The following is a 27247-nucleotide window of genomic DNA, read 5'->3' on the forward strand; positions in this document are numbered from 1 at the left end:
GTCCACTGCTCCTGGCATCAATTTGTTCCATTTTATTGGATAGAACCGAAAGAAATTGAGGGGGGGGGGAGAGGTAGAGGTAGAGAGGTTGAGAGAAAGGCAGACACCTGCAAACCTTGCTTCTTTACTTGTGAGCCATCCCTCCTGCAAGTGGGGGGCCAGGGGCTTGATAGCATCCTTTTGTTCAGTTATTTGTGTGTTTAACCAGGTGTTCCACCACTGGACCCCTTCTCATGATTTTCTCTTTAAAATTTTTGTACTTTTTATATAGTCACATCAGAAATAGTACACTTCACAAAACTATATTCTTGATATTATATTACTAATCTCAACTTTAAGTAAACAACATCATGGGTGATTATCTCAAGGCACATGAAGTATTTTCTATAGTCTGTCAACCACATGAAGCTTGGCTGTTTTGGGGCTCTATCAAAATAATAATCCAACTATGTTGACCAAATACACTAATCAGCACTCTCATTTTATTGTGTTTATTCTCAAGCTTGCTAATTAGCAACTTTGAGAAATGCTAATTCACACTAATATGAGGTCTATTATGTAAGATGTTACTGCTCTTGAACATTTTCTCTTTAAGATCAAAGATCCTACTTATGTTGATTGAGTAGTTAATTCATGCATTATCAGCATCTTAAATTATGCTAATTATGGTAAAATTTCTCTGATATTCTCTATTAACCTTACTGGCTAGCAGGAATGCTGGCAAAATTTCACAGAATAGTTCCTGACACTTAATTAAAAGGAGTCTTTCTGAGTTGAGTAATGATAAGAAGCACTAGAGAGTTTTCAAAAATAATTAATATAGTTTTGTGCTAAAATTGCTGCTTGTACCATAATACTGGCTTAATGACTGCCCATGATGTGAAGAGAAAAAATATATATAAAATAATTTTATTTTTAACTGCATATGCTACTATACTCATTTATTTATCCAAGTTGGAATACTTAAGAATGGTTTCACTTGTTCTTCTAAAATTACTGCAAACACAGAATAATAGAGAAGTTTCATTATCTTCTTAATATCACTCAGATACTTACTTTATTGAATGGCTCAGATTTCTGTTAGAATAAACATTAAAAATAATATCACTCTATACTTCAGGAATGGGTATATCTTATGTATGAGGACTTCTTATAATTCCAAGACATTTTTCATCAATAACATTTAATGAATTAACTCCTAAGAAACTACATACCAAATCATTTATTTGTTCATGACCTGTTCATTATATATGCATTTTTGGTAAAAATTTTCTAATCAATTATCTCGTGCAATGAATTACATTGCCATATAGTTAAACAATGACACTCCTCTAAAGCAAATGAAGTACTTTTTTCATCTTTTATGCTTTTATACAGTGTTAGGGAATAAACTCAGGGCTGGAAGTATCTTTGACATTGAAGATCATGTATGACCTTGACCTGACTTCCATTGCTTATCTTTAGAGAGACACACACATACTCAAAGAACCAGTTCACCATCCACGCAGCTGTTCACACCTCCATTCAATCTGGCCCTCTTCATGGTGTTCCTATATGTCACTAGGGATCAAACTCAGAGTCACATGCATGACAAAGCTTGCACTCTACCCAATGAGTCACATCTGGGCCCCAAGTTTTTTCATCTTAGTAAAGGAAATTATATTTGTATTAGCATTAACATGGGCTAGTAATAACTTAGTTCATTCTGTGAATATATAAATTACTCAATAGGAGAACTTCTAAAACATAGTTTGTATGTACCTGTAGCTTTTTAAGTTTCCATTTGTCATAGTTGGAAATTTCCACCAAGTACAGGAAGAAGATTAAAACATGCAAATTAAATTTCTGTCCTATTAAATAAAATAGAGAAAGAAAAAAAAAAGCCCCCATGTGCATGGAAGTCCAGGAATTTAACTCATTAAAATTAATACAGGGATGGATAGTGGCACACTTGATTTAGTGCATGTGTTACAATACACAAAGACCCAGATTCAAGTCCTCGGTCCCCATCTATGGGGCAGGGGAAGCTTCAAGAGCAGTGAAGCAGTGTTTCAGGTGTCTATCTCACTTTTTTTAAATTTATTTATTAGATTGAGGAAGAGAAATTGAGAGGAGAGGAGAAGGTAAAGAGGGAAAGAAACAGAGAAATGCCTGCAACATTACCTCACAGATCTCAAGCTCCTTCCCCCCCTACAGGTGGGGACCAGGGACTTGAACCTGAGCCCTTCACATTGTAACATGTGCTTTCAACCAGGTGTTCCACCACCTGGCCCCTGTTCACTATTTTTCTATATTTTCATTCCTCCTCAATTTATGTCTCTATTGTCTACATAAACAAATTAGCATATAATATTCAATTTATTAAGTACCTATTTTCTCTTGAGCACTATAAAAAGATATTACATATTAATATTACATAAATCATAATAATACATATTATATCATCATAATAAGTAGGAATAATAAGTATTATTCCTACTGTAAAAGAGTGAGAGAGCAAGAGAAAATGAGAATGAACTAAAGACTAATGAGGTTATAAGTCACTGGCTTCACCTCATTCAACTTAATGGAGGAGTTAGGATATTCTGTTTTGTTCGGAAACTGTATTTCTAGCCACTCTGTTGGGTTAATTTACTTCCCTTTTAATTTTTTTTGAGAACTTATATTCAAGACAATGTCAACCTTCCCACTTAGGTAAATATATACTCTAGCAGGAATGCTCTTATTAGAACAAACATTCACATAAGCCCAGGAAATAGAGCAACTAGATGAACATGGCTTTGATTAATTTCATATGATTCCTTTTGAACATAAAGTAATTACACTAGGTCAAACTTGAAGAGATACATTAATTGTTCTCACCATTCTTTACTAATACAGGTAGTACTTAACCTTAGGGAGGAACACTTTGAATGAATTGTGAAATGCTAGCATTTAATTAATCCTGATGATGAGATATACTTTTTTTTTTTTGCCTCCAGGGTTTATTGCTGGGGCTTGGTGCCTGTACTACGAATCCACTGCTCCTGGAAGCCATTTTTTCCCATTTTGTTGCCCTTGTTATTGTTGCCATTGATGTTGTTGTTGTTGGATAGGACAGAGAGAAATTAAGAGAGGAGGGGAGACAGAGAGGGGGAGAGAAAGATAAAACACCTGCAGATCTGTTTTAATGCTTGTGAAGTGACCCCCCTGCAGGTGGGGAGCCAGGGGCTCAAACTGGAATCCTTACACCACTGGTCCTTGCCCTTTGCGGCATGTGCACTTAACCTGCTGTGCTACCTACCGCCTGACCCCCTGTGATACACTGTCCCTGAACCATCTGATCTCAGAGTGGTCAATAATTTACAATGGTTCAACAAACTACAGTTACAAATCTGCTTTTCTGATTAGTCAAATCTATTTTTTGGGAATTCAAAATAGATTATTAGCACATTATTTTTTCTCCACTATTATGTCCTTTACGGTAGCAGTGATACTACATAGAAATGTCAATATTTCAACAGGATACCATTTGGACATACTTGGCCAGATGTCACAATGTTTAAAGTTGTTTTCAAAATTTAATGGAACTTACTTTTTTTTTTTTTTGCCTCCATGGTTATCACTGGGTCTTGGTGCCTGCACTATGAGTCCACTGCTCCTGGAGGTCACCCCCCCCCCCCATTTTGTTACCCTTGTCATTGCTGTTGGATAGATCAGTAATTGTACTAGGTCAAACTTGAAGAGATACATTAATTGTTCTTACCTAGTATAGAGAGTACTTAACCTTAGGGAGAAACACTTGGAATGAATTGTGAATCTTGATGATGAGATATACTTTTTTTTTTTTTTTTTTTTTTTTTAGTCTTGAGGGTTATTGCTGGGGCTTGTCCAGAGAAGAGGGGAAGATAGAGAGGGAGAGAAAAAGATAGACACTTGCAGGCCTGCTTCAACACTTGCAAAGCAACCCCCCTAAAGGTGGAGAGCCAGGGGCTCGGAACCAATATCCTTACGCTTGTCCTTGTGCTTCGCGCCATGTGCACTTACCCCATTGTGCTACTGCCTGGCCCCCACTAGTTTATTTTTTTATTGACTCTGGAAAGCAATGGGTGAGATTTTTTTTAGTGCTTATGATGACAAAGAGACATGGTTTGAACATACTTACCATGTTAAATGAAAAAGAAAATAAATTATTTGACACTTATAGCTAATTTACATTAAATTTCATTCATTCACTCTCTCATTCATTCATTTACTAGTGATGCTACTCAGGTGAAATAAAACATACAAAGCTGAATGGTAGAATAAAAGATGCTTTGGTATAAAATCAAAGTGTAATCTGCACTCTGGCATTAAAGCTGAGTTATACAAGTTATTTACAGTTTCTGACCCTGAAGTCTTATCTGAAAAGTGGCTGGGTAGATATTAAATGACTCAGCGGATTTTCAGTAGAAAGTGCCCAGTCATGCCTGGCATATATTAGGTGTCAACAATGCTACTATTTTCCTTCTCTTTTATTTGTAAACTCTGGAATGGGAGGAAAGCATGGGGAGAAATATAACATAAATTAGAGACTAGTAGTAAAACTACCACATTATCATATGATCAATATCATACTGCAAAAAAGAAAGCAAAACAAACATTAGCTACAAATGACGAGGATGGAATATTGCCAATACTGACCATAACACTAGCAGACTCTTGTCATAAGAGGTGCTACAGCCTTGCATTTGGATTGTCTTTGTGATTTGCTTTCACAACAGTATGTAGTGGATGTTACAATGGTAAAATGCAAGAAATCATAAAAAGTATCTTTTCATACCATGATGGTAGGAGGCTAGAAATTGCCACAAAAAGAAGCAGAGAAATACTCCCAAAATGTGAAGACTAAATAAACATGCTTCTTAATAACATCTGCACCTGTATCACTGAAGAAATCAAAATAAAATAAACAATTATTTGGACAACAATGAAAGGGAAGGAGTCTATGGGATGGAGGAAAAGCTGCCATAAAAGTTCATAGAAATTCAGGTTCACATTACAAAACAACAGTGATCTCAAATGAACTACCTAACAACACCCCTAAAGTGAATGAGCTTTTCTATACAAACAAACTGGACAACCCAGATGAACACATTCTTAGAATCACCCAAGCAAAGCCTGACCCAAGAGGAAGTACATAGCCTGAACAAGATATATTAGGAAACACATCCCTATGGGCAAGTGAAACAAACAAAAAAGCTAAATAAACTGAACTACGTCAAACTGAAGAGCTTTCACACTCTGAAATAAAACTCCAGGGTGAATGCAAGAAGACAGGCAATATTCAATAACTTGCTAAAAATTTAGTAACTTATTAAAATTGACTTTAAATTAAATGTATTTTTAGTCAGATTTCTGCTAATTTACGTTGTCTTTCCAGCACCCCCAGCCATAAACTTCCACTCCCTTCAAGTACTTCTATAACTTGTCTATCTCTAGAGGCATTTGGGTTTGTGAACTCTAGTCTAACTATTGCATATACAGTGTCCTGTGGTTGATAAATATGATTAGTGTGACAGAAAAGAAAGAAAGGAAGGAAGGAAGGAAGGAAGGAAGGAAGGAAGGAAGGAAGGAAGGAAGGAAGGAAGGGCAAACGTAGGAGCAGAAAACCAACTAGTCAATTGCAAAACTGTCTTCTAACTTTTAACCCAGTGCTCTTTCTTTGACAATATTGGCCTATTTGTAGCTGTTTCAAGATATTTAAGATATGTTCTTGACCATTTGAAAACCAAAGCCACACAGTAATAACTATTTTTAACTCAGTATCTTGACAGTCTAGAAATTGGAGAACACCACACTAATAGAAGGACTGTCTCATCATGTCTTCAAGCCAAACTTGGATCATCAAAACTCAAGGGTTTCAGTGTTCTCAAAGAGGGCAAAGACTTTTTCTTTCAGACTTGAGTTCCTATTACTGCTCTTCTGGCTAATCATCACTACCTCTACTTCCATTTCCAAACTGAAAAGAGGAAGAGAGAAGGAAAGATTGGCTAAAAAATGCCAATAACGCATGTTCTGTTCTGACCCTGGTTTCATCACTTTTTGATGCACAACATAGTGGCTCACCTCCCATTACTTCTTACTTCTTGCCTATCACTTTCTTTCTCTTGTTTTTTCAGCTATAACCTTTAATTTCCTGAGAAGTGTGTCAAGGGGACACCACCTACTATTATGGAGTGCATGTGTGTGTTCCACAGTGCAGCTTTCACTGAATTTGAATAAGCTTTTAACTAGAGACTTCAGTTCAAATCAGCAAGTAGCACTGCTCAAGGCTAGAATTCTCCTGAATACCAAATGGGGCAAAGTGAATAGACTACCACTTCAGAGAACTCACAATTTATCTTTAACTTTTCCCTTACTAGTTCTACCTCCACTGTAGAGAGGTACCTCTCCTTACACAGATTCATCTGCACATAAAATTCTTAATGCCCTCTGATGAGAGATTTACATCATTCATTAATCTAATACAGTAACAACTGATGTGTCATATCATTCTACTGAGATAATGACTAATGCTGACTTCTGAAATTGTTTTGAAATTATTAGCCTGTATTTAGATTGAACAATAACCTGACCTTGTGTCTTCTTACAGTTGTATCAGTGATCTGGTACTGAAAAAAAAAGTTCCCCTCAGATTTTGTGAATAAAAGTAGCAACTATTTTTATTTAGCCTACAATTCTACTGGACTTCTACTCTGATTTTCTCTGAACTTATCTGCCAGTATATCACCAATAAATGGGTTGTCTGGGAGCTGACTGGCATAAGAAGGTTTATCTTGTCTCCTTTGCTCCATGTCTCTCAACCTCTGGCTGATTCAGAGGGTAGCAGTAGGTTCCCAAGAGAGTAAGAAAGAATGAACAAGTGAAGGGGGTCAAAGGGTTTAAACCTCCTATTACAAAATGACTAATTGATGGGGAGATAGTGTGTAGTGTGGTGACTACAGTTAATACCGTCTTGCATTTTTGAAGGTTGATGAGAGTAGATCTTCAATGCTCTTAGCACAAAATGGATATTAACTATATATGATTACTCAAAATACATTAAAATTGAATCATTATGTGGTATACCTGAAGCTAACATAATGTTTTATGTCAATAATACCTCACTTAAGAAAGATATTTTACACTGAATCTCTTAACAGTTTTATTGGTAATGTAATAATAGTTTGCAAAGATTAGAAAACTGCAGGTTAGTTACACACCCTACACATCATCAAAGTCCTATGAGGCCCCTCTTGAATTATATGATAACCACCACAGTTTTCACAACGATCTGATAGATGATAATCTGTCTTTTTTTAAACAAGTGCACGTGTTTCAATTATCTATATTCCACATATGAATGAAACCATGTGGTAGCTGTCTTTCATCTCTCTCCTTACTTTGCTAAGTGTAATCATCTTTAGTTCCATTTATTTTGTCCAGAGGGCATATAACCTTTTCAAATCAAAAAGTAGTATTCCACTGACTATATGCCCCACATTTATCCAGTTAATCTATGAGCATTTCTTAGGTTGCTTCCACTTCTTAGTGGTTGTGAGTAAAGCTGCTGTGAACATAGGGACTCACATGTCCCTCTGAATTATTTTCCTGTAAACACCTAAGAATGGCATTGTTAAATCATGAGGTATTTCCATTTTATTGCGTTAAGGACCCCCATATAGTTTTCCAAAGGGGCTTCACTAGTTTGAAATCCCACCTACTCCAGTATTCCAGAGTTCTTTTTCTCCACATCCTTGGCAACACATCTGTTTTTCTTTTCTTTTCTTTTTTTTTTTCCCTTCAGGGTTATCAATAGGGCACAGTACCTGTACCATGAATCCACTGCTCCTGGAAGCCATCATTTCCCCCCATTGTTGTTGTTTTTGTTATTGTTGCTATTGTTGCTGTTGGGCAGAACAGAAAGAAATGGAGAGAGGAGGGGAAGACAGAGAGGGGGAGAGAAAGATAGACACCTGCAGACCTAATTCACCACTTGTGAAGTGACCCCCCTGCAGGTGGGGAGCCAGGGGCTCTCAGCCGGGGTTTTAATTTGCATTACTCTAGTGACAAGTGAGTGGAACATTTCTTTGCGCATCTGTGGACCATGTTTATGTATACTTTAGAAAATCATTTAGATCTTTTGCCCACCTTTTTATTTTTTATTTCTTTGTTGCTGAGCAGTTTAAGTTCTTTATAGATATTTGATGTGCAAATATTTTCTCCCAGTTGCCAAATTGGTTGTTTATCCTTGTGAAGTTTTTTTTTCTTTTCTTTTTTTTTTTATCGCTGGGGCTCTGTGCCTGCACAACAAATCCACTGCTCCTGTGGCCTTTATTTATTTATTTGTTTGTTTATTTTCAGATAAGGTAGAGAGAAATTGAGAGAGGAGGGGAAGATAGAGAGGGAGAAAGATAGACACTTGCAGATCTGCGTCACCACTTACGAAGAGATCCCCCTGCAGGTGGGGATGAGGGGGTTCAAATCAGGACCCTTGCACAGGTCCTTGTGCTGCATACTATGTGTGCTTAACCCGGTGCACCACCACCCAGGCTGGGGGTGCTGGAAAGACACATAAATTAGTAGAAATCTGTGACTAAAAAAAATACATTCAATTTACTGTCAATTTTTGTAAGTTAATAAATTTTTAGTAAGTTACTAAGTATTGCCTATCTTCTGGCATTCACCCTTTTATTTTGTCCCTTTCTATACTGCAACAGGAATTAAGCTGGGCAAACATTAGCATATGGAAGAAGCATATGGAAGAAATAAAATCTTTCACTTTGTGTGTGTATGTGGCATGCTTAACTTTATCTCTCTGCAATTATTCTTTCATGTAGAGAGAGGAAAAGACAGAAAAGGAGAGACACCACAGATGAAAGCTTGTCACTATGCACTCCTATGTAATAAACCTAGGTTCAAATCTGGGTTATATATATTACATGGCAAGTGTTCTACTAAGGTTAACTATCTATCTGGCACTTGCTAAAGGCTACAGTTTCTGTTTTGAATACTCACTGCATCTTGTGAAAACATTCTCCCAGATACATGTCACAAAGCTATTCAGGCAACCTATGGAGTGGCCAGTGTAGTGAGGAAATTAGGCCTGACAATAAGTGCTCAAATGAGCCTGACAATATATTCCCCCTTAGGTGAGCCTTGAGATGATTTTATGGCAGAGAGAACATAAGTGCAATCTTATGAAAGAGTGAGTGAGACTCACTCTGCTGAGCTACTGCTGGATTCCTGAGCACAGAATTTGAGAATATTGTTTTAGACCACCCTATTTGTGGCAAACTGCTACATAACAACAGAAAACTAGCAGAGAATTATAATACAGTTCAAGACACCACACTTTGCACATACTTTCCTGTGTGGGTGAAAACAAACAAATATACAGAGCTCTAGTTTACAACATGGAGTTTCTCAATAAAAATCAAATCTATGGAAACTGGAGAGATAGAGCTTAAGGCTATAACTCTCTCAGGACTGAAATTCCAATGTTGAAGAATTGAGAATTTTGACATAGAAGGTTGTACACTTCTATTTTTTCTTTTTTTTACCAGAGCATGGGTCACCTCATATTTATGATGGTGTTGGGGATTGAATCTGGGATTTTCTGCACCTCAGGCATGAAAGACTTTTGCATAACCATTATGCTATCCTCAAACAATCCTACTCTTTATAAATATGAACCATCTTGTTATCACTGGCTAGAAAGAGTAGTCCAGAGGCAAGCAAGAAATTTGAGTAGTGAGGTGCCATGGTATTGGAGAGGAAGATATCCCTCTCTCGCTGGAAATTACAGTAATAGAAAACATATGAGCAGAGGAGGACCTAGAGGGGGTTGTATTGTTATGTGGAAAACTGGGAAATATTATGCATGTAAAAACTATTGTATTTTATTGTTGACTATACACCATTAATCATCCAATAAATAAATTTAAAAAAGAAATAAAGAAAACATATGGCTTTTGCATGTGGAGAGGAATTATACTAGATAAGTATGAATCTGGTTATTTTTCTTTTAATTTTATATTACCTACTTCAGCAAGCTTTTCATTTTGAATTTTTTAAAGATTTATTTATCCAAGGTCTAAGTGGTGGTGCACCTTGTTGATCACACATATTACAGTGTTCAAGGACCTGGGTTCAAGGCCCTGGTCCCCATCTGCAGGGCGAAGGCTTTGCAAGTGGTGAAGCAGTGCTGCAGATGTCTGTCTCCTTCTCTACCTCTCAATTTCTGGCTGTCCCTATCAAAAGACAAAGATATAAAAAATTTAAAAATAAAGATTTATTTATCCACAAGAAAGAGACCCAGAACATGATTCTAGCACATTTGATGGCAGGGATCAAACTAGGGAGCTCATGTTTATAAGCATGGTTGACACAGAATATTTAGAAGAAAGGATAAATAAGGACATTCTTCTTACTCTTCTTCACACCAGTGTAGAAAAGATTCCTTGGGGGGGGGGGTCAGGCGGTGGCGCAGTGGGTTAAGCGCATGTGGCGCAAAGCGCAGGGACCGGCATAAAGATCCCGGTTCGAGCCCCCGGCTCCCCACCTGCAGGGGAGTCGCTTCACAGGCGGTGAAGCAGGTCTGCAGGTGTCTATCTTTCTCTCCCCTTCTCTGTCTTCCCCTCCTCTCTCCATTTCTCTCTGTCCTATCCAACAACAAATTGTGTCAACAAGGGCAATAATAATAATAACCACAACAAAGCTACAACAAGGGCAACAAAAGGGGGGGAAAAATGGCCTCCAGGAGCGGTGGATTCATGGTGCAGGCACCGAGCCCAGCAATAACCCTGGAGGAGGAAAAAAAAAAAAAAAAAAAAAAGATTCCTTGGTTTTATCAGGTTGTATTAGTGATTGTTTCCTCAATATCCAATCCTTGAGTTTAAAACCTTTGATACTTAATTATAGTTAAACTCTGCTGCACCTCCCCACCCAACCCCATAATTGACCCATGTGCTTTAGGTAAGTCTGGTCCCATGTTTTAGTTGCTACCCCTTACTGTAACTGCCGGTGCCCATCCTTTTCATCAGTAATAATTACAGGCACAAAACCTGGTGGACATGGATATAAAACATGGATCAATTGCTTTATTCACTTTAAAAAGAGATATTAACATAAGACCTTCATATCATACCTAATCAATTTTTTATAAAGAAGCTTAATACAAGGCTGACTAACACAGCCTTTCTCTTATAGTAGGATTTAGAAACAAAAAATACTTTTCATATCATACTAGGCAAATAAATTTTATATGATACCACCATATTGACCCTTTATGGGTTATTTTCTTGCCTTTGCCATTTTTACACTTCTGGTGAGATATGGGTAAAACACATTGATTGGGGCCAAGTGGTAACTTATCTGGTAGAGATGACACGTTACCATGCATGAAGACTCAGGTTCAAGCCCCCTGCAGGAGGAAGCTTCCTGAGTACTGGAACAGTGCTTCACATGCCTCTCCTCTCTGTGTCTCTCTCCCTATTTTTCTGTTTTTTATCTATTACACACACACACACACACACACACACACACACACACACACACACACAAACACTACTTTAAAATGATGCACCAAATATTAAGTTTTTTTACTGTCTTTCAAACAGTTTTCTCTGAATAAAATACATGAAATTGTTGTGAATGTTTGCTCCTAGTCTGATGAAGAGGCAGGGACAGGATAAGTGGAGTCCAAGATGGGTTAAAAGAATTATAGTGAATTCCTTGCTAGGGCTTTTCCTAGCTGTGAGCTTCTGTTTAGATGTGTCACACATTTCACCATTTCTTAAGTATCTAAATCTGTTTCTTTTGTGCCCTGCAACCAAATACCCTAACTACTACACTGGCTGATGGGAGAGAGGAAGACAGGAACTTAACTGGAGATTGTTAGCAAAGCCTAAGTCAAAGAAACTCTCCTCAGTCTCCGCTCCCAATCCTCCCCGTTCCACTTCCCTATCATTCTCTATCAAGGGTATTTTACTTCTGAAGTACAATTCTGAAAGGTATTCCAAAAGATAGCAGAGTCCTCCTGGACAGCAAACTAGTCAACAGAAAACTGACCCCCCCCCCAATCTCACATTATTTTAATTCTTGTGCATTTGCATTGCTTTGATTTCTCTTTCTTGAAGCCTGCTATTTGGCATTTGCTCATCTGATTTTGACAACTGTCTATATCCTGACACGACTTTTTCATCTTGAAATAGGCCCCAGATGAGTCCAACATTTTCCTCCCTCCCTGGGTAAAATGACAGAGGCCAGCAAGACAGTTATTCTGAGTCTTTTCCCATATGCTTGATGAAGACAGAGAAGGGTCATCTGAAGGCTACTTCCCCAATTTGTCTAATCTAGCTCTTGCAGTCTCTGAAAATGATGCAATGTAGTTCAGAGGTCTGGCAGCTGGAGTTGGAGTAAAAATGGGATAGGGATAGTATTATGGCAAGGTCAAATGGGAAGGAGAGCTGATCAACTAGAGATGAAGGAGTGAAACTGGGGGTGGGAGGGTGTGGAATGGTAGCGGTAACAGTGATGTAGAACAGAAAAAAAAGTTGCCTCAAGTGAAAATGTTATGATATCTGACAATGTGTCCTACTTGAGAATAGTGAAATTACAAAGCCCGGGTGTGCACTGTGGCTCTTTTACTTTTATTTGTTTGACTATGGACAAGCTATTAAATCTCATGTCTCAGTATGCTTATCCATAAAATAGAGATAATAATGTACTTACTTCACAGAGGCATTGGCAGAATTAAATGGAACAATAAAGTTAAAGCATGTAGAACAATACCTGTACAGAGGATGCCATTAATAATCATTTTTTAAAAGTATTTATTTATTTATTTCCTTTTGTTGTCCTTGTTGTTTTATTGTCGTAGTTATTATTGTTGTCATCATTGCTGGATAGGACAGAGAGAAGTGGAGAGAGGAGGGGAAGACAGAGAGGGGGAGAGAAAGATAGACACCTGCAGATCTGCTTCACTGCCTGTGAAGCGACAACCTTGCAGGTGGGGAGCCGGAGGTTCGAAGTGGGATCCTTAACGCTGGTCCTTGTGCTTTGCGCCACCTGTGCTTAACTGGCTGCGCTACTGCCTGACTCCCATATATGTTCATTTTAATCAGTATTATGTCCACATATTTATAAAACAAATAATTTATATCTTATATAATTTTCTTTTTAAATAGAAAATATCTTTTTAACTGTGAGACACAATCTGACATATATATAGATATACATGCATATTTATGACATATATACTTATATACATAAAGAAAGGGGTCTAGCTATTCATAACAACATAGATAAACCTGTCTAACATGATAAATGAAATAAGTCAGGCACAAAAAGAAAAAAAACTTCACAATCTCACTTATCTGTGGAATCTAATTCACTTCATGCTTAACTAAAAGTATATGAAGTCTTAAATACTATAGATTATCTAATGTAACCTCTTTATTTCTTATTATAACATCCTCTAAAAATGCTGTTCATATCACATTTATTATGTCCCACCAGACTTGTTCTTTCCAGCTTATTTTCTTCTTTTTGCCATTTTTAAATGTCTGGCTTTAATAGCTGCCAGTCAATTTTTATTTCTCTGGTATACATGACTTTGGAAACAAGTATGCCCCATTGTGCCCTTTTTAGTTGTAATATCTAAATTTCATAAAATTACAACAAAGAAAAATAACATGGAACATTTAATAATCTTTTGTAAGGGTCATTAAATTATAATAATATAACCTGTAGTAAAGTGCATCAGATTTGGAAGGATTATTAAAATTCTTAGATTAACAAATACATAGAGGAAAATATTGACATAACTCTTTTTAAAAAAAATTTCTTTATTATCTTTATTTATTGGATAGAGACAGCCAGAAATCAAGAGGGAAGGGGGTGAGAGAGAGGGTGAGAGTGAGAGACACCTGCAGCACTGCTTCAACACTTGCAAAGCTTTCCACCTGCAGGTGGGGACCAGGGCTCAAACCTGGATCCTTGTGCATTGTAATACACCACCTAGCCCCTTGGCATAACTCTTTTCCATTTAAGTTTTATAGGCATCTTCATGACACAAGTACAATTGCAAGGAAGACAAAAACAAAAATAAACCGATGGGATTGCATGAAGTTGAAAAGCTTCTTCATAGCAAAATAAACCACCACCAAAACAAAGAGACTCCTTACCGAATGGGAAATCGATCTTTACATGCCATAGATTTAACTTAAAGGCTAATATCAAAATGTATAAAGAGCTCACCAAACTCAGCAACAAACAAACAGAAACAAATGATCCCATCTAAAAATGGGGAGAGGATAGGAAGATAATATTCACCAAAGAAGAGATCCAAAAGGAAAACAAACATGAAAAAATGCTCCAAGTCAGGGATTATCAGAGAAATGCAAATAAACACAATGAGATGCCACTACACTTCTGTGAGAATATCATCTTGGATGGAGCTTGAAGAAATTATGTTAAGTGATATAAACCAGAAAGAGATGGACGGATATGAGATGATCTCACACATGTACAAAAATTGAGAAATAAGAACACAAAGGGAAAACACAAAGTAGAACTTAGACTGGCTTTGGTGTACTGCATCAAAATAACAGGCTCTGGAGGGAAAGTGTTTTTTTTTTTTTTTTTTCTCAGATTTTGATATATAATGGTGGAGGAGGACCTAGGCTGGGGGGAGAGTGTTTTGTAGAAAATGAAGAAATTTTCCACATTTATCAGCAACTGTATTTACTGTATACAATTAATCTCCCCAATTAAAAAATCATAGATTAAGGCCAAATTTCTTTAGATCTTTACTACAGTAACATTCATTTACAAGCCCATTATATTCTTTTTTTGTCCAGGTCCATTATATGCTAAGTGTAATTTACTTAATAAAGACTAATCTGAATTTTTGTTATGCTCTGTGATATTCATTCACTTCCCCTGAGTATGTTAATAGGCAATGGGATGACTAAACTGTGTAAAGAAAAGAGAAAAAAAGGAGAAAGAGATAGCCTCAGAAATGAATGAGAAAATTGAGAGTAACTGGGAGTTTTCTGTAGTGCTATGGGAGTATATGGGAGGTAAATGGATTTCAGAAATACTTGAAAGCTGAAGAGGTACTATAAATAAAAAATGTGTAAGAGAAGCTTTCATTTATGTGATAGCTCCTTCAGAGCTCCGTTTCTTTCTCTCTTTTTTTCTTCCTTCCTTCCTTCCTTCCTTCCTTCCTTTCTTTCTTTCTTTTTTTCTTCCTACTAGAAAAATAACTTCCTTTCCCCACAAGAATGATCACTGACTTAAATCAGAAGTAAAGGTTCTGGATTTTAGATAAAATGAGAAGTAAGAAGTAATGATCTCTTGCAGGTAGGAAGACAAGAAAGCTACTTGAACAGAACAATCAAAGCTCTCATCATTTGGGGAGCTCAGAAACTATTAGAAACTATTGTGACAGGCAACAACCAGGAGAAAAGCAATTCCTTTCTAACCAAACAAGTGTACTTGTACAAAATGATGTAGAAGCGGGTGGCAAGATACCTTTTCAATTTGTTTTTGTTTCTATCTGCCTGCCCTTTGAGACCTCTTTGCAATAACTGAAAATGCCATAATGGATAATGCAGACACTAGGAATTTTTTTTTTTGGGGGGGGGAAAGAAAGACACAAAACTTTCCTTTGACCAACTATCCAAGTAGAATTTATTTTCAGAACTTATAACACAGATTTGGTGTTTAAAAGATTTATCATTTTATGAGGGAAAAAAGGAGAGAGAGAGAGAGAGAGAGAGAGAGAGAGAGAGAGAGAGAAGTGCACAGATCCATCATCAAATCTGGGGCCTCACACATGTAATTCTACTAACTAAGCCACTGCCACTTTCTAGATTATGAATTTTATATCAAGATATAAGCAACCAGTTGCAAGACTCATAGACAGCACAGAGTCAAATGTTTTTGAAACCCAGGCCGGAAGAATATCAACCCACTGTCTATAGTATATGGAATTCTAGAATAGTATGAACCCAGTGCAAAGACTGAAGATGTGGATATAGCTCCAATACTGTCTGCCCAGGAATGCTATAATGCAATAAGTAGGAGTTTCCTTACCGATAACTGCTTTTTCAGAAATTGATAGGTTGATGTTTTATCCCCCAGAATGTTGGAATGTAATTACTTTGAAGACAGGGTCTTTAGAGAGGCCACTTAGTTAAACTGAGGTTAGAACCATTCTCTTTCGGGTCTGGTTGGTGGCACACCTGGTTAAGCACACGTTACAGTGCTCACAGACCCGGGTTCGAGCCTCCGGTCTCCACCTGCAGAGGGAAAGCTTTGCAAGTGGTGAAGCAGGGCTGCAGGTATCTCTCTTTCTCTCTATCTCTCCTACCCTCTCAATTTCTGGCTGTCTCCATTCAATAAATGAAGATAATAATAATAATAATAATAAAAAAGAACCATTCTCTTTCAATATGACTGATGTCTTTATAAGAAGAAGAAATCTAGGGGGTCGGGCAGTGGTGCAGTGGGTTAAGCGCATGTGGTGCAAAGTGCAAGGACCGGCCTAAGGATCCCAGTTCGAGCCCCTGGCTCCCCACCTGCAGGGGAGTCGCTTCACAAGCGGTGAAGCAGGTCTGAAGGTGTCTATCTTTCTCTCCCCCTCTCTATCTTCCCCTCCTCTCTCCATTTTTCTCTGTCCTATCCAACAATGAACAACATCAACAATGGTAATAATAATAACCACAACGAGGCTACAACAACAAGGGCAACAAAAGGGGGGGAAATGGCCTCCAGGAGCGGTGGATTCATGGTGCAGGCACCGAGCCCAGCAATAACCCTGGAGGAAACAAAAAAAAGAAGAAATCTTCATACAGACATCCATGGAGAGAAGTTGATGTGCTAACAGAAGGGAAAGGTGTGCATCTGTTAAGTTAAGGAGATTTTCTGTTTCTAGCCTCTTCAATGGAAAAAAAAAATCTTTTGTTAGTACAGTTTGTGTTATACTGTTGTGGTATACTGTTTACTCCTAGAGACCAATGAAGTGGTATGTGTAGTAAGAGCTATTAAGGCGACTGATACCCAAACTAGGTTAAGAATACTCCCTAGCACCAAAACCAGAAGCTCCTTCCTCCACTTGGGAGGAAATCTGTCCAAAGAGAAAAGTTTAGAGATCATCAATTAGGTTAAGAGCCCCTAGAATGTGATTAGGGAAAAGGGTTGTGTGTGGGAGGAAGGTTCATTATCATAATAGAAAATCCTCTTTGCTTTTTTATTTTTTTAAATTCTGGAGTCTAGACCTTGTACATTTTTTCTTTTCTAGGCTGATTAATTTTTGTCACTCAAGAACACAGACTGAGATAGAGAAAGACAGAAACAGAAAAGGAGAAACAGCATAAAGCCAGAGCTTTCTCTGGTGCTCTAGCACTATCCATTCAGTGTTAGGGTTTTTACCTGAGCTTTATGTGCATGATAAGGCCTGTATCCTACCTGCTGAGCTATCTCTCTAGTCTGCCTCCTTTGCCTTTTTATTACAAAGGCTTTATATGTTCACAGCAGATAGATTAGGAAATACATATAAGAAAATTAATTATGATTGCACAGTTTGGAGGTAGCTATCCATATAGTGTTATAAATCTTTTAGACAATTCACAGTTATATAGATATATACACACATACATGAAGAGAAAATGGAATGATGCATCTTTTGGTAATATATCCAAATTAACATAATAATTTTTAAATTAAGATAATATTGGTTTACAACAATTTTCAGCTATCAGGTGTTCAGTTTCTTATTTTGGCAACTGTATATGTCCTATCACACTACCACCAAATGTCCAGTGAATAATTTTAAGTTTGTAGCATCATTTCTAATATTTAATGTCATTTCATTATGGCGATTACAACCAATAAGTGGGGGGTGGTGGATGAGATGTCCAAGCTGAAGGCTTTGGTATATAATGCCAAATTGCCTCCCAGAAATGATGCATCCAGTCATAATCAGAAAGTCCAATTTGATTAATCATGAAGAATGCTGTACATTACACCCCCATATCCTCTGTCTGTCTGTCTATCTTCATCTAGGGCTCCACTGCTCTGAGCCAATGTTTTCAGACAGAGACACACAGAGAAAGACAACATAGCACTAAAGTTCCCCCCACTGAGGTGGAAGCCAAGCTTGAATCTGGGTTGTGTATATAGCAAAGCAAATGTATTATCCAGGCGAGCTATTTTGCAGGCCCACATCCTGATGACTGGACCTCTTGAACCCATTGACCGTTTTTTTTCTACTTTCTATGATGACTAGTAGTGTGGTCACCAGAACCAATAGTTTGGTATCATATACTTGAGAGTTGTCAAGAGTTAAGCCATAAGGTAAGTTTGTATGGTCATAGACATTAGTAGCTAGCTTTTGTGATGTACACAAATACTGAATCAGTATTTTGTACACATGAAAATAAGACAAGCTTTATGTTAGCTAGAGCTCCCTCTATTAAAAAGACTATTGTAAGCGTAACATAAAGCTTGTAACTGGTAATTCTCGTTTTAGCTGTTCATAGGCTTTCAGCCAGATTCCTAGGGATAAGAAAGTAGAAACCAGGCAACATTGGGAATCTGGCTGCAAGTGATTCAGGATACTAGGGGATTTGATGGAGGAAAGTGGTCAGTGCTGGTAGAGGGGTAATTTTCGATCTTATGACAATGCTAAGGACCTGGGTGGTGGGGAAGCGTGGCAGGATTTGCATGTTGAGATGGGTGCTGCAAGCTCCATCAAGAGGAGTCAAGTTGGGTCAGCAGTTAGGAATCTACTTGGAAGCATGATGTCTATGAGGGTGCAAAGATTGCGGTGTGAAGAGGAGATTCATATTGCTTGTTTCAGAGGGTAGTGGAACTTTGAATGGACTAGAAGCAACCCATAGGCTGAGGTTCCAAGGATTTCCCTGCAGATATCATGAGATCACTGTGATTATAACCCCTGGTTGCTAATTTTATCCCTAAGGATTTCAGGGCCTGGGAAACCACAGGTTATGTGAGGGAATGAGCTCAGAAGACCTGCTAGCACTTTCAGCATTTAAGCATTAACGGAAGATAATACTATTTGATTTTGGTTCTCTGCCCAGTATGAGAGATCCCTGGGGTGCTTATTTTAAAAGTAAAGCCAAACTAATTTCAAATGAAAAAGAAACAATTTTATTTTATAAACATGAAAAGTATGTATCACTCAGCAAACTGTGTTGGCAAATTGAATTTTGCTTCATAATGTAATGAATAAAATTGGTTCCCCATTGGAAGGAGAATTTAAATTCCACTTATCACTGTATTAGAATGATAAGTGGAATTAGAATATTTCTTTTATTTGATTTATTTTTTAATTTTTATTAGATAGGACAGAGAGAAATTAAGAGAGGATGGGGAGACAGAGAGAGGTAGAGAAAAATAGGCACCTGCAGTCCAACTTCACCACTCATGAAGCAGATTCTCTGTAGTTGGGGAGCAGGGGTTCAAACCCAGGTCCTTGTGTATGGCAATATGTGCGCTTAACTGAGTGCAGCCCAGCCTGGACCCCAAGAGGAATCTTTCTTTAAAATTTTTTTTTTTTAATTTGATAGAGACAGCCAGCAATTGAGAGGGAAGGAGGTGATAGAGAGGGAGAGAGATAGAGAGACACCTGAAACACTGCTTTACCACTTCAGAAGCTTTCCCCCTGCAGGTAGGGATTGGGGACTTGAACCTGGGTCCTTGTATACTGTAACATGTATGCTCAACCAGGTGCGCCACCACCTGGCCCCCAGGAAGCTTTCTATGAAAGGTAAAAAAGTGGTCTCTGATTTACTGGTGGCTCAAGTATAGCAGAAGGGGAAAAACACTTTTATTGTTGTTCAGAAAGTGCTGCTACCTTCTTATTAATGTTTCAAGATATTCACACAATAACTGGCCATACTTGGGCCTTGGGCTTCACTGGATAAGTATAACCCGTACATTAGAACAGTCACTTTATTCATGGCCCTTGTGTGAGAAATAACAATGTACACTAGAGCATTAACAGTATTTTGTTTGATTACTCTGATGTGGATTTAGCTGACAAAATTACCTCCAAAAGTAAACTTATGTTCCACACATTTGCTAACGGCGATTAACAAATTTCCAATAATACAAACAAACAAACAAACAATTCTTTCCCTCCAGTTGTTCTATCTGCATGTGGTACCATGGAGAATTAATTACATTCATAAGCTTGCTTGCTATAGCTTATGAAATTAAAAATGTTTGTGGAAAAACTGGGCTTACCGTCTATCACTGGTTTTGGCTGAGAGCTTTTGAGTCGCAGAGAGGGCCGGAAGCGGGTTCGGTCATTGAAGCTCCAGCTCTTCTGCACTTTGGTGGGGCTGCCCTCGGCTGTGATGTCGGCGCTCGGGGATCTCCTGTCACCTACTGAGGCTTGTCTGCTTTTAATACTCTGGCCCCTTGGGCTAGCCATGCGGACTCGCTCCTTAAAACTTAGCTTCTGACTGTGGACAACAGAGGCATAATTATTCCATTTCAGGCAGTTCCTGCTACTCCACTTGGGTAAATAACTTAATGAAAATAATTTGATGAAACTGTATGTATCATACATTTCAATAATCTTTGTAATAAGCAGAGGCATAATATGTCTTTTTCTCACTTTGAAATTTTTGTGCTTTATTTAATCTGCTTATTTGCATTCATTTGTACTCCATGTCATTCTGTATGTTTACACACCCTTCCTGAATTTACTATAGAAAAGGACAAAGATCAAGTACAATATATATCTTTATACAATTTCACTAGGGATATTCAAGAACTAGTTTAGTATCTGCTCTCAAAATGGATTTTAGCTTTAACCTAGCTTTTGAAATTTAAAAGAAAACATTATTTTTCATTGGCAGCATATCTCTTTGCAACTCCTAAACATTTCTACAGGAAATCAGAGATGACAGTTACACTTATATATCTATATATCAATATTCTGCATGCATTTTATAGTCCAGGCAAGTTTATGATATTCACAAATTCATGCACTCACAGAAGTTGGTAGCACTGCATACATAACATTAAGTCACAACAATTAACACTGTGTTAATTTGTATGCTCACATCATTCTTGTGAGACAAAAGCCACACAAGGTAGAATAGCCTCAACATATAATGAATGTTATGACTGGTTAACAGAATGAGATGTAATGTTCACTAACAAAATTTCTGGCTATGTAACCAGTTACTGATTTGCTGTGGCAGCTACTGGTAAATTCTATGTGTTCAGTTGTTGATAAAGGAAGCACTAACAACAATAAAACCGGAAGTGCATCTCCATGCTTTCCTAATCAAACAGAGGTAGGAAGGCCACGTTAGCATCAAGGAGACTTGGGTTTTATAGTCATCATCTCTACCGTGGAGACACTAAATAGCACAACAGTCAAACAGTCAAAAGGATTTTTGTGGACATCAAACTGTAAGATGCTTTGTGCACCCATTTGTTTTCTTGTTTGATTAATAAACTACTATGCTATTCATAAAGAAGGGATACTGCTAATGAGTGAGGGGTCTAGAACTCTTCAGGACCTGTAAGCAGTAAAGGGCAAATGGACTGAAGGAAGTAGCTTTGAGCAGCTATTCTGAGAAGCTGATGCCTGTAGTCATGCTCAAGCTGTTATGGGGCATGAGTGCTGTGTTCTCATGAACACAGATTATCTGAGACCAAGTGGAGGTCCTGTATTTTCCACTTACCGTGATGTCCACTGTCCCCAACTGCAGCATGCCAACAGCAAATGTTTTTAGTGGATATGCATTTTGTAGCTAACAAGAAACAGTAACATTTATTTTTCCATGCTTATTTGCTTAACAAATGATGTTCTGAAAAGACACCACATTGTATGGGTGTTTACATAAAAACAAATCAAATGGTTCTGAACTACGGTGATCAGAAAACACTAGTAATCATAAACAAGTTGCTCATGCAACTTATAGGCCACAGCTCCCTTCTGAGATGCAGATATTACTAAATCTAGCATGAGTAGCTGAAGGCACATGCAATAAAGGCTGGGCAGTTTTGTGATGGGGTCAGGTGGGCTCAGTTCCAACAGTTGAGGTTAAAAGACTTCTTTGTACTTGACCAAGGTATGAATAAGTGGTAGACAGCATTAAACAACAGAAACAGTAGCATCATAAAACTGCATCCTTAATTACCAGGCAAGGTTCTCCACATCATCCAAAGCCTTCAAACCACTAAAGAAATATTCAAAGGGATGTTGTCCAAAACCCTATTTGATAATTTTTTCATAGTAAAAACTCAAATATTTTTCATGGTAGTACATCTGATCTATCATTTAAATTTGTGATAATCTGCTTCAGAAACAAATGATCATCTTCACATGTTAATTTAATGAATGGCTTGTGTTGATGATGCTATCATTCCAAGTGGTCTCACTGTGTTTTATCTCATCTATTACATTTTATGGTTCTAATGGATGCTAATTACTATTAAAGGATGGGTTTAGTTAACTTATAAAGTTATTTTTTGAAGCTTCCAAGATATATCTATATCTCTCTATATAGAATCTTTTCTGCAACAATTAAATGAATAGAAAACATATACTATTTAATATGAAGTCAGTTATTTTTTTTTAAATATTTCAATTGCTAAAAAAAATCCACAGTACCAGCATCAAATTCATTGTGGTTTATTTACAATAATAAAATATTTTAAATGGGGGCCAGGTGGTGGTGCACCTGGTTGTTAGCGCACATGTTACAATGTGCAAGGCCCCAGGTTCGAGTCCCCAGTCTCCACCTGTAGGGAGAAAGCTTCAAAAGTGGAAGCAGTGCTGCAGGTGTCTCTCTTTCTGTCTTCCTCTATATCCCTGCCTCTTGATTTCTGGCTGTTGCTATCCAATAAAAAAAAATAATAATTAAAAAAAAGATTTAAAAATATTTTCAATTATTGCTCCTGGGAAAATGCTTTTAAGTGATTTCTATAAAACATTTTTATGTCATTTCTAAGAATTACTAGAAAGTAAAAATTACACTGTTCTCTGAATCTTAGTACCATTTAAGGTACTGATGACAATTTAAATGAGTTCTTGGTGTCATTTTTCCTTTGTTCTTCTATACTGTACCAAAATGTGCTATTATATAATAAAATATTGATAATTACTTTAATTTAGTATGTAATGTTATGTCAAAAGTATCTTTAATTTTGCATATTACATATTACATATGAAGTTGCTACATATTACACATTCAATTATAAAAATGCTGCAATTTTTGCATTTTCTTTTTGGACATAATTGTATGAAAGTTAAGATTAAATTCCTAATCCAGAATATTTTTAAGAAATTACTTTTAGAATTTTATCTATTTATTTATTATTAAATAGAGAGAGAAAAAAATTGAGAAGGGAGGGGGAGAGAGAGGAAGAGATAGAAAGACACCTGCAGCCCTGCTTCACCACTCGTGATGCTTCCCCCCCCCTGCAGGTAGGGACTAGGATCTTGAACCTTGCACATTGTGATATACATGTTTAACCAGGTGCATCACTGCCTGGCCCTTTAATCCAGATTTTTTAAACCAAGCAACTTTTTTTCAAGGCAATGATCTGTTCTTAAACAAAACAAACAAAAAAACCCCACTCAGTTTTATTAGTTTTCTACCTCATTTCCTCCTTGGTAATTAACAGGGCATCTTGATTAAATAACTATTAAACTTATTATGCAGTTGTTATCGAAAACACATATTGATTAAAAATATAGACTCTTCACTAGCCCATTGAAGTTTTCATTATTTTCTAGGTTTTTTTTTTTTAATGACATCTGTATACAGAAGATTTATGTAATAGTGCTTTTAGGAAGAATGCCCAGGATTATTCCTAGGAGACCAACAAGAAAGTCTCTCTTGGAAAAAGTAGCCAAAAGGTTATTGTGGTCATTGCTTTCAGCATCTTTCTCAGTCTTCAGCCCCACATTCCCAGCACAGGACCATACTCCGGGGAGCCTGCAGAAGGACCCCAGGAAAGAATTCTTCCTCCTCAAGGAACCCAGTATCCCAAGTTACTCATGTATTCTACTACTGAATGTTCACTGTCAGGGAATATTTGGCACCATCATAACCCCACAGTAATCCTCTTGGATTAAGAATGCTCCAGTCAACATTATACTTAATTAGGGTTTCAGCCTTTCATAGGATAAGCTATCTCTAAATTCTTGCCTTAGGCACAATATGGCTACTGAGCCATTCATTGTGTGGGGCAGTTTAGCCAAGTATCGCCACAAGGAGGTACCAAGGTGCTGACTTCCAGTATTGAATGGGACCCTGTCTATTTGTCTCTGGTATAGTGAGTATCAAAGCAGGCAACAGGCAACAAGGAAAATTACAAGCAGGTTGAAAAACCTCATTCAAGAAGTCCTTAGGAAAAGTGAGTCTGAGCAAAGCTCAGGTAGAGTGGTGGTATAGCCTGGTCATGCACCTGAGGTTAGCTGCCATTCTCAAACCTCATGTCAATAGCTGGGATGCTGGGTACCTCTGCTTCCGTGAGGTGTACATTCTGAAGAGCTTCTGCTTATTACTACAGAACTTACTGGGAGTGAGGGAAAATAAAGCAGCACATTATTAAGCATTTCACCACCAGGAAAGTGCTTAGGGTTTTTGTTTGTTTGTTTGTTTTGTTTTGTTTTACAAAACTGGTTTCATTCTTTTTCACATGTAAGAACATAGACTATTTAAACAGTAGTACTATGTAGGTTCATTGTGCTGCTAGAAATATATTCAGTATTATTAGTATTTGAGTTAAAATAATTAGGCTTTAGGCATTAGAAAAGATGATAGTCAAGACTTTAGCATTTGTTTCATATAAAAGTAGGAATAGAATTATCCTAGACAAAATAAAACCTCATAACAAATAACAATGCAAAATATTATAAATGAATGAGAAATAAAATATTTCAGCGCTTTGGAAAATAAATATTTATAGTAGTCAATGAAGCAGATAATTTTAATTACCTTCACTAAAATAAGTAACTTCTTAATTTGTATGAAGCACCTGCAGTTGTAGCTACTACAGACTAATCTGATAGAATATGTGTTTAAATGACAAAAGACTCCAAGTTGCTAATTTATAAAGCTTAAATGCATTTATAAAGCTTAATTTTTAAGTTAATTACTCCTTTATGTCAAAACTTCACTGCTTTGGGAAAACATTTTTTTTTTCATGAGAGAGAGAACCAAAGTGATAGAGGAGAAAGCCACTGAAGTTTTCCCCAATGCAGTCCTGGCTAGGTTTAAACCTAGGGCACATCATCACAAAGCAGACTTCTTCCCATGTTGCTGTCTTCTTTATTTTAATTACTATAATGTTTCAAAACAAGCTAATCCTTTCCCCTTATAAAAAGTGTGAACTGAAAAGATCAATTTGAAAGACTGCTATTTAAAACAATCTACCGCTGTTGCCAGTAAAGACACAAGCACTTTTTCTGAAAAGAATCTAATATTACTGAGTTTAGTAGAAAATACATGCAGTTCATTCACTACACACAGAAGAAAAACTATGTAAATAATGGGAACTAAAAACAGAAGAAATCTAAGAACACCCAGTCTTTTCCACTGGTGTTTTAGAGTTCTATCCCAAGAGCCACACATATCCTCAGAACCAGAGTCCACCACATAGTAGCAGTTTAGACAAAGCACTCAGTGGATCACAGAACAAGACCAAAAGGTTAATAAAAGAATATTACATATGGTTTAATTTGCAAGATACAGCATCTTTATAACAGTTTCACAGATATCTGTTAAAGCAACTTTAGATAGTCTTTGAAGAAGTGAGACAAGTATCTCTTTAAGTCTGACAAACTTCAATTAAGCAGCTTAACTACAAAGTATGTGTGTAGTCTAATTGTTGATTAAAGAGAGAGAATATGCAGAGGCAATGAAAGTTACAGAGAATACCCAAATCCCCAAACCTCTGATGGTATGCCTTATTCTTGTAGCAATAAAAACCTACCAGAAAGAAGTAAAAACCTTCTTGTCCCAGTGTGATGACAGTGCAATGACAAGTTACATGGTAGCTAATTGACCTCATGCCTAAAGAATGTGGGAAGGACAGAAGGCTTCCAGGGAAGCATACTGACTTAATCTATCTAGGTGAATTCTACTCTCTGAACATCAGAAATTATACCAAAATAGAGAAAACCTGTCTGTTTTTTATTAAGTTGGGGAAATTACTTAATTGGACAATTAGGGTAAAATCAATAAGTATATTTGCCATCACATGAAATTAGAATGATTTTTAGTGGAAGGACAGAAAGCAAATGAATAATTAAACAATGGTTAAAAAAAAAGTAGTGTTTGTGGTCTGAGGAGAGATCTGATCCTGTATCAAGTAAAGTCAAAGGAATGTTCTGTTGTTGAGTTGTGCATTCCTTAAGACTGAGAGTTTGTATCTGTATGTTATTATAACTGTTGTTATTGTTATCATTTGTGTATATTTGAAACCAAAACTTGCACACACACAATATCACCAATCCTGGGAAATTTTTTTCATTCAGATAGAGAAAGGGAGAGACACCACACCACTGAACGTTCTCCGGGTGCCATGACACTCACATATAGTGACAGGGCTCAAACTTGGGCCTCAAGCGTGGCAAGGCACATATGCTACCCTGTAAGCTATCTCTCAGGTCCATGGGAGTTTGTGGATATTTTATTATTGTTATAATCAATTTTGTTATTGTTAACAAAATTATCACTGGGGTTCAGTGCCTGCATGCCTCCACTATTCCCACTGGCCATTTTTCCCCTTCTTTCTTCCTTTCTTTTCTTTTCTTTTCTTTTCTTTTCTTTTCTTTCCTTTCCTTTCCTTTCCTTTCCTTTTCTTTCTTTCTTTCTTTCTTTCTTTCTTTCTTTCTTTCTTTCTTTCTTTCTTTCTTTCTTCTTTGATAGAGCTGAGAGCCAGATAAAGAGAGGGAGAAAGAGATAGAAAGAGAAGCTTGTAATACTACTCCACTGCAGGTCGGGATCAAAGGTTTGTTCCTGTTCCTTGTGCAATGTAATGTGTGTTCTCTACCAGGTGAGCCACCACCTAGGCAATAGCATTTGTTTTAAAAAATGGTTCTGTCAAATTAGGAAAAATCATCTTGGAAGTATAGGTATTCCTTGGTGGCCTACGACATCACAGTTGAATTTTGTTTAAACATCACTGTATCTTCATTTAAACATTAGCCTATTCTCTTTTTAACATTTCTCCCCAA

At 37.2% G+C, this 27247-nt stretch overlaps 1 protein-coding gene across 2 annotated transcripts in view; it reads right to left on the reverse strand.

Moving 5' to 3' along the window:
* KCNQ5 (potassium voltage-gated channel subfamily Q member 5) overlaps positions 1 to 27247 on the reverse strand; it is a 615123-nt gene that overhangs the window by 58992 nt on the left and 528884 nt on the right. For both annotated transcript variants that reach the window (XM_016191137.2, XM_007529720.3), the window contains one exon: positions 20281 to 20501. In XM_016191137.2, the coding sequence (XP_016046623.2) occupies positions 20281 to 20501 (221 nt within the window). The remainder of the gene's footprint in view (positions 1 to 20280; positions 20502 to 27247) is intronic.

Source organism: Erinaceus europaeus, chromosome 4 (assembly GCF_950295315.1).
Source record: "Erinaceus europaeus chromosome 4, mEriEur2.1, whole genome shotgun sequence".
Taxonomy (NCBI): domain Eukaryota; kingdom Metazoa; phylum Chordata; class Mammalia; order Eulipotyphla; family Erinaceidae; genus Erinaceus; species Erinaceus europaeus.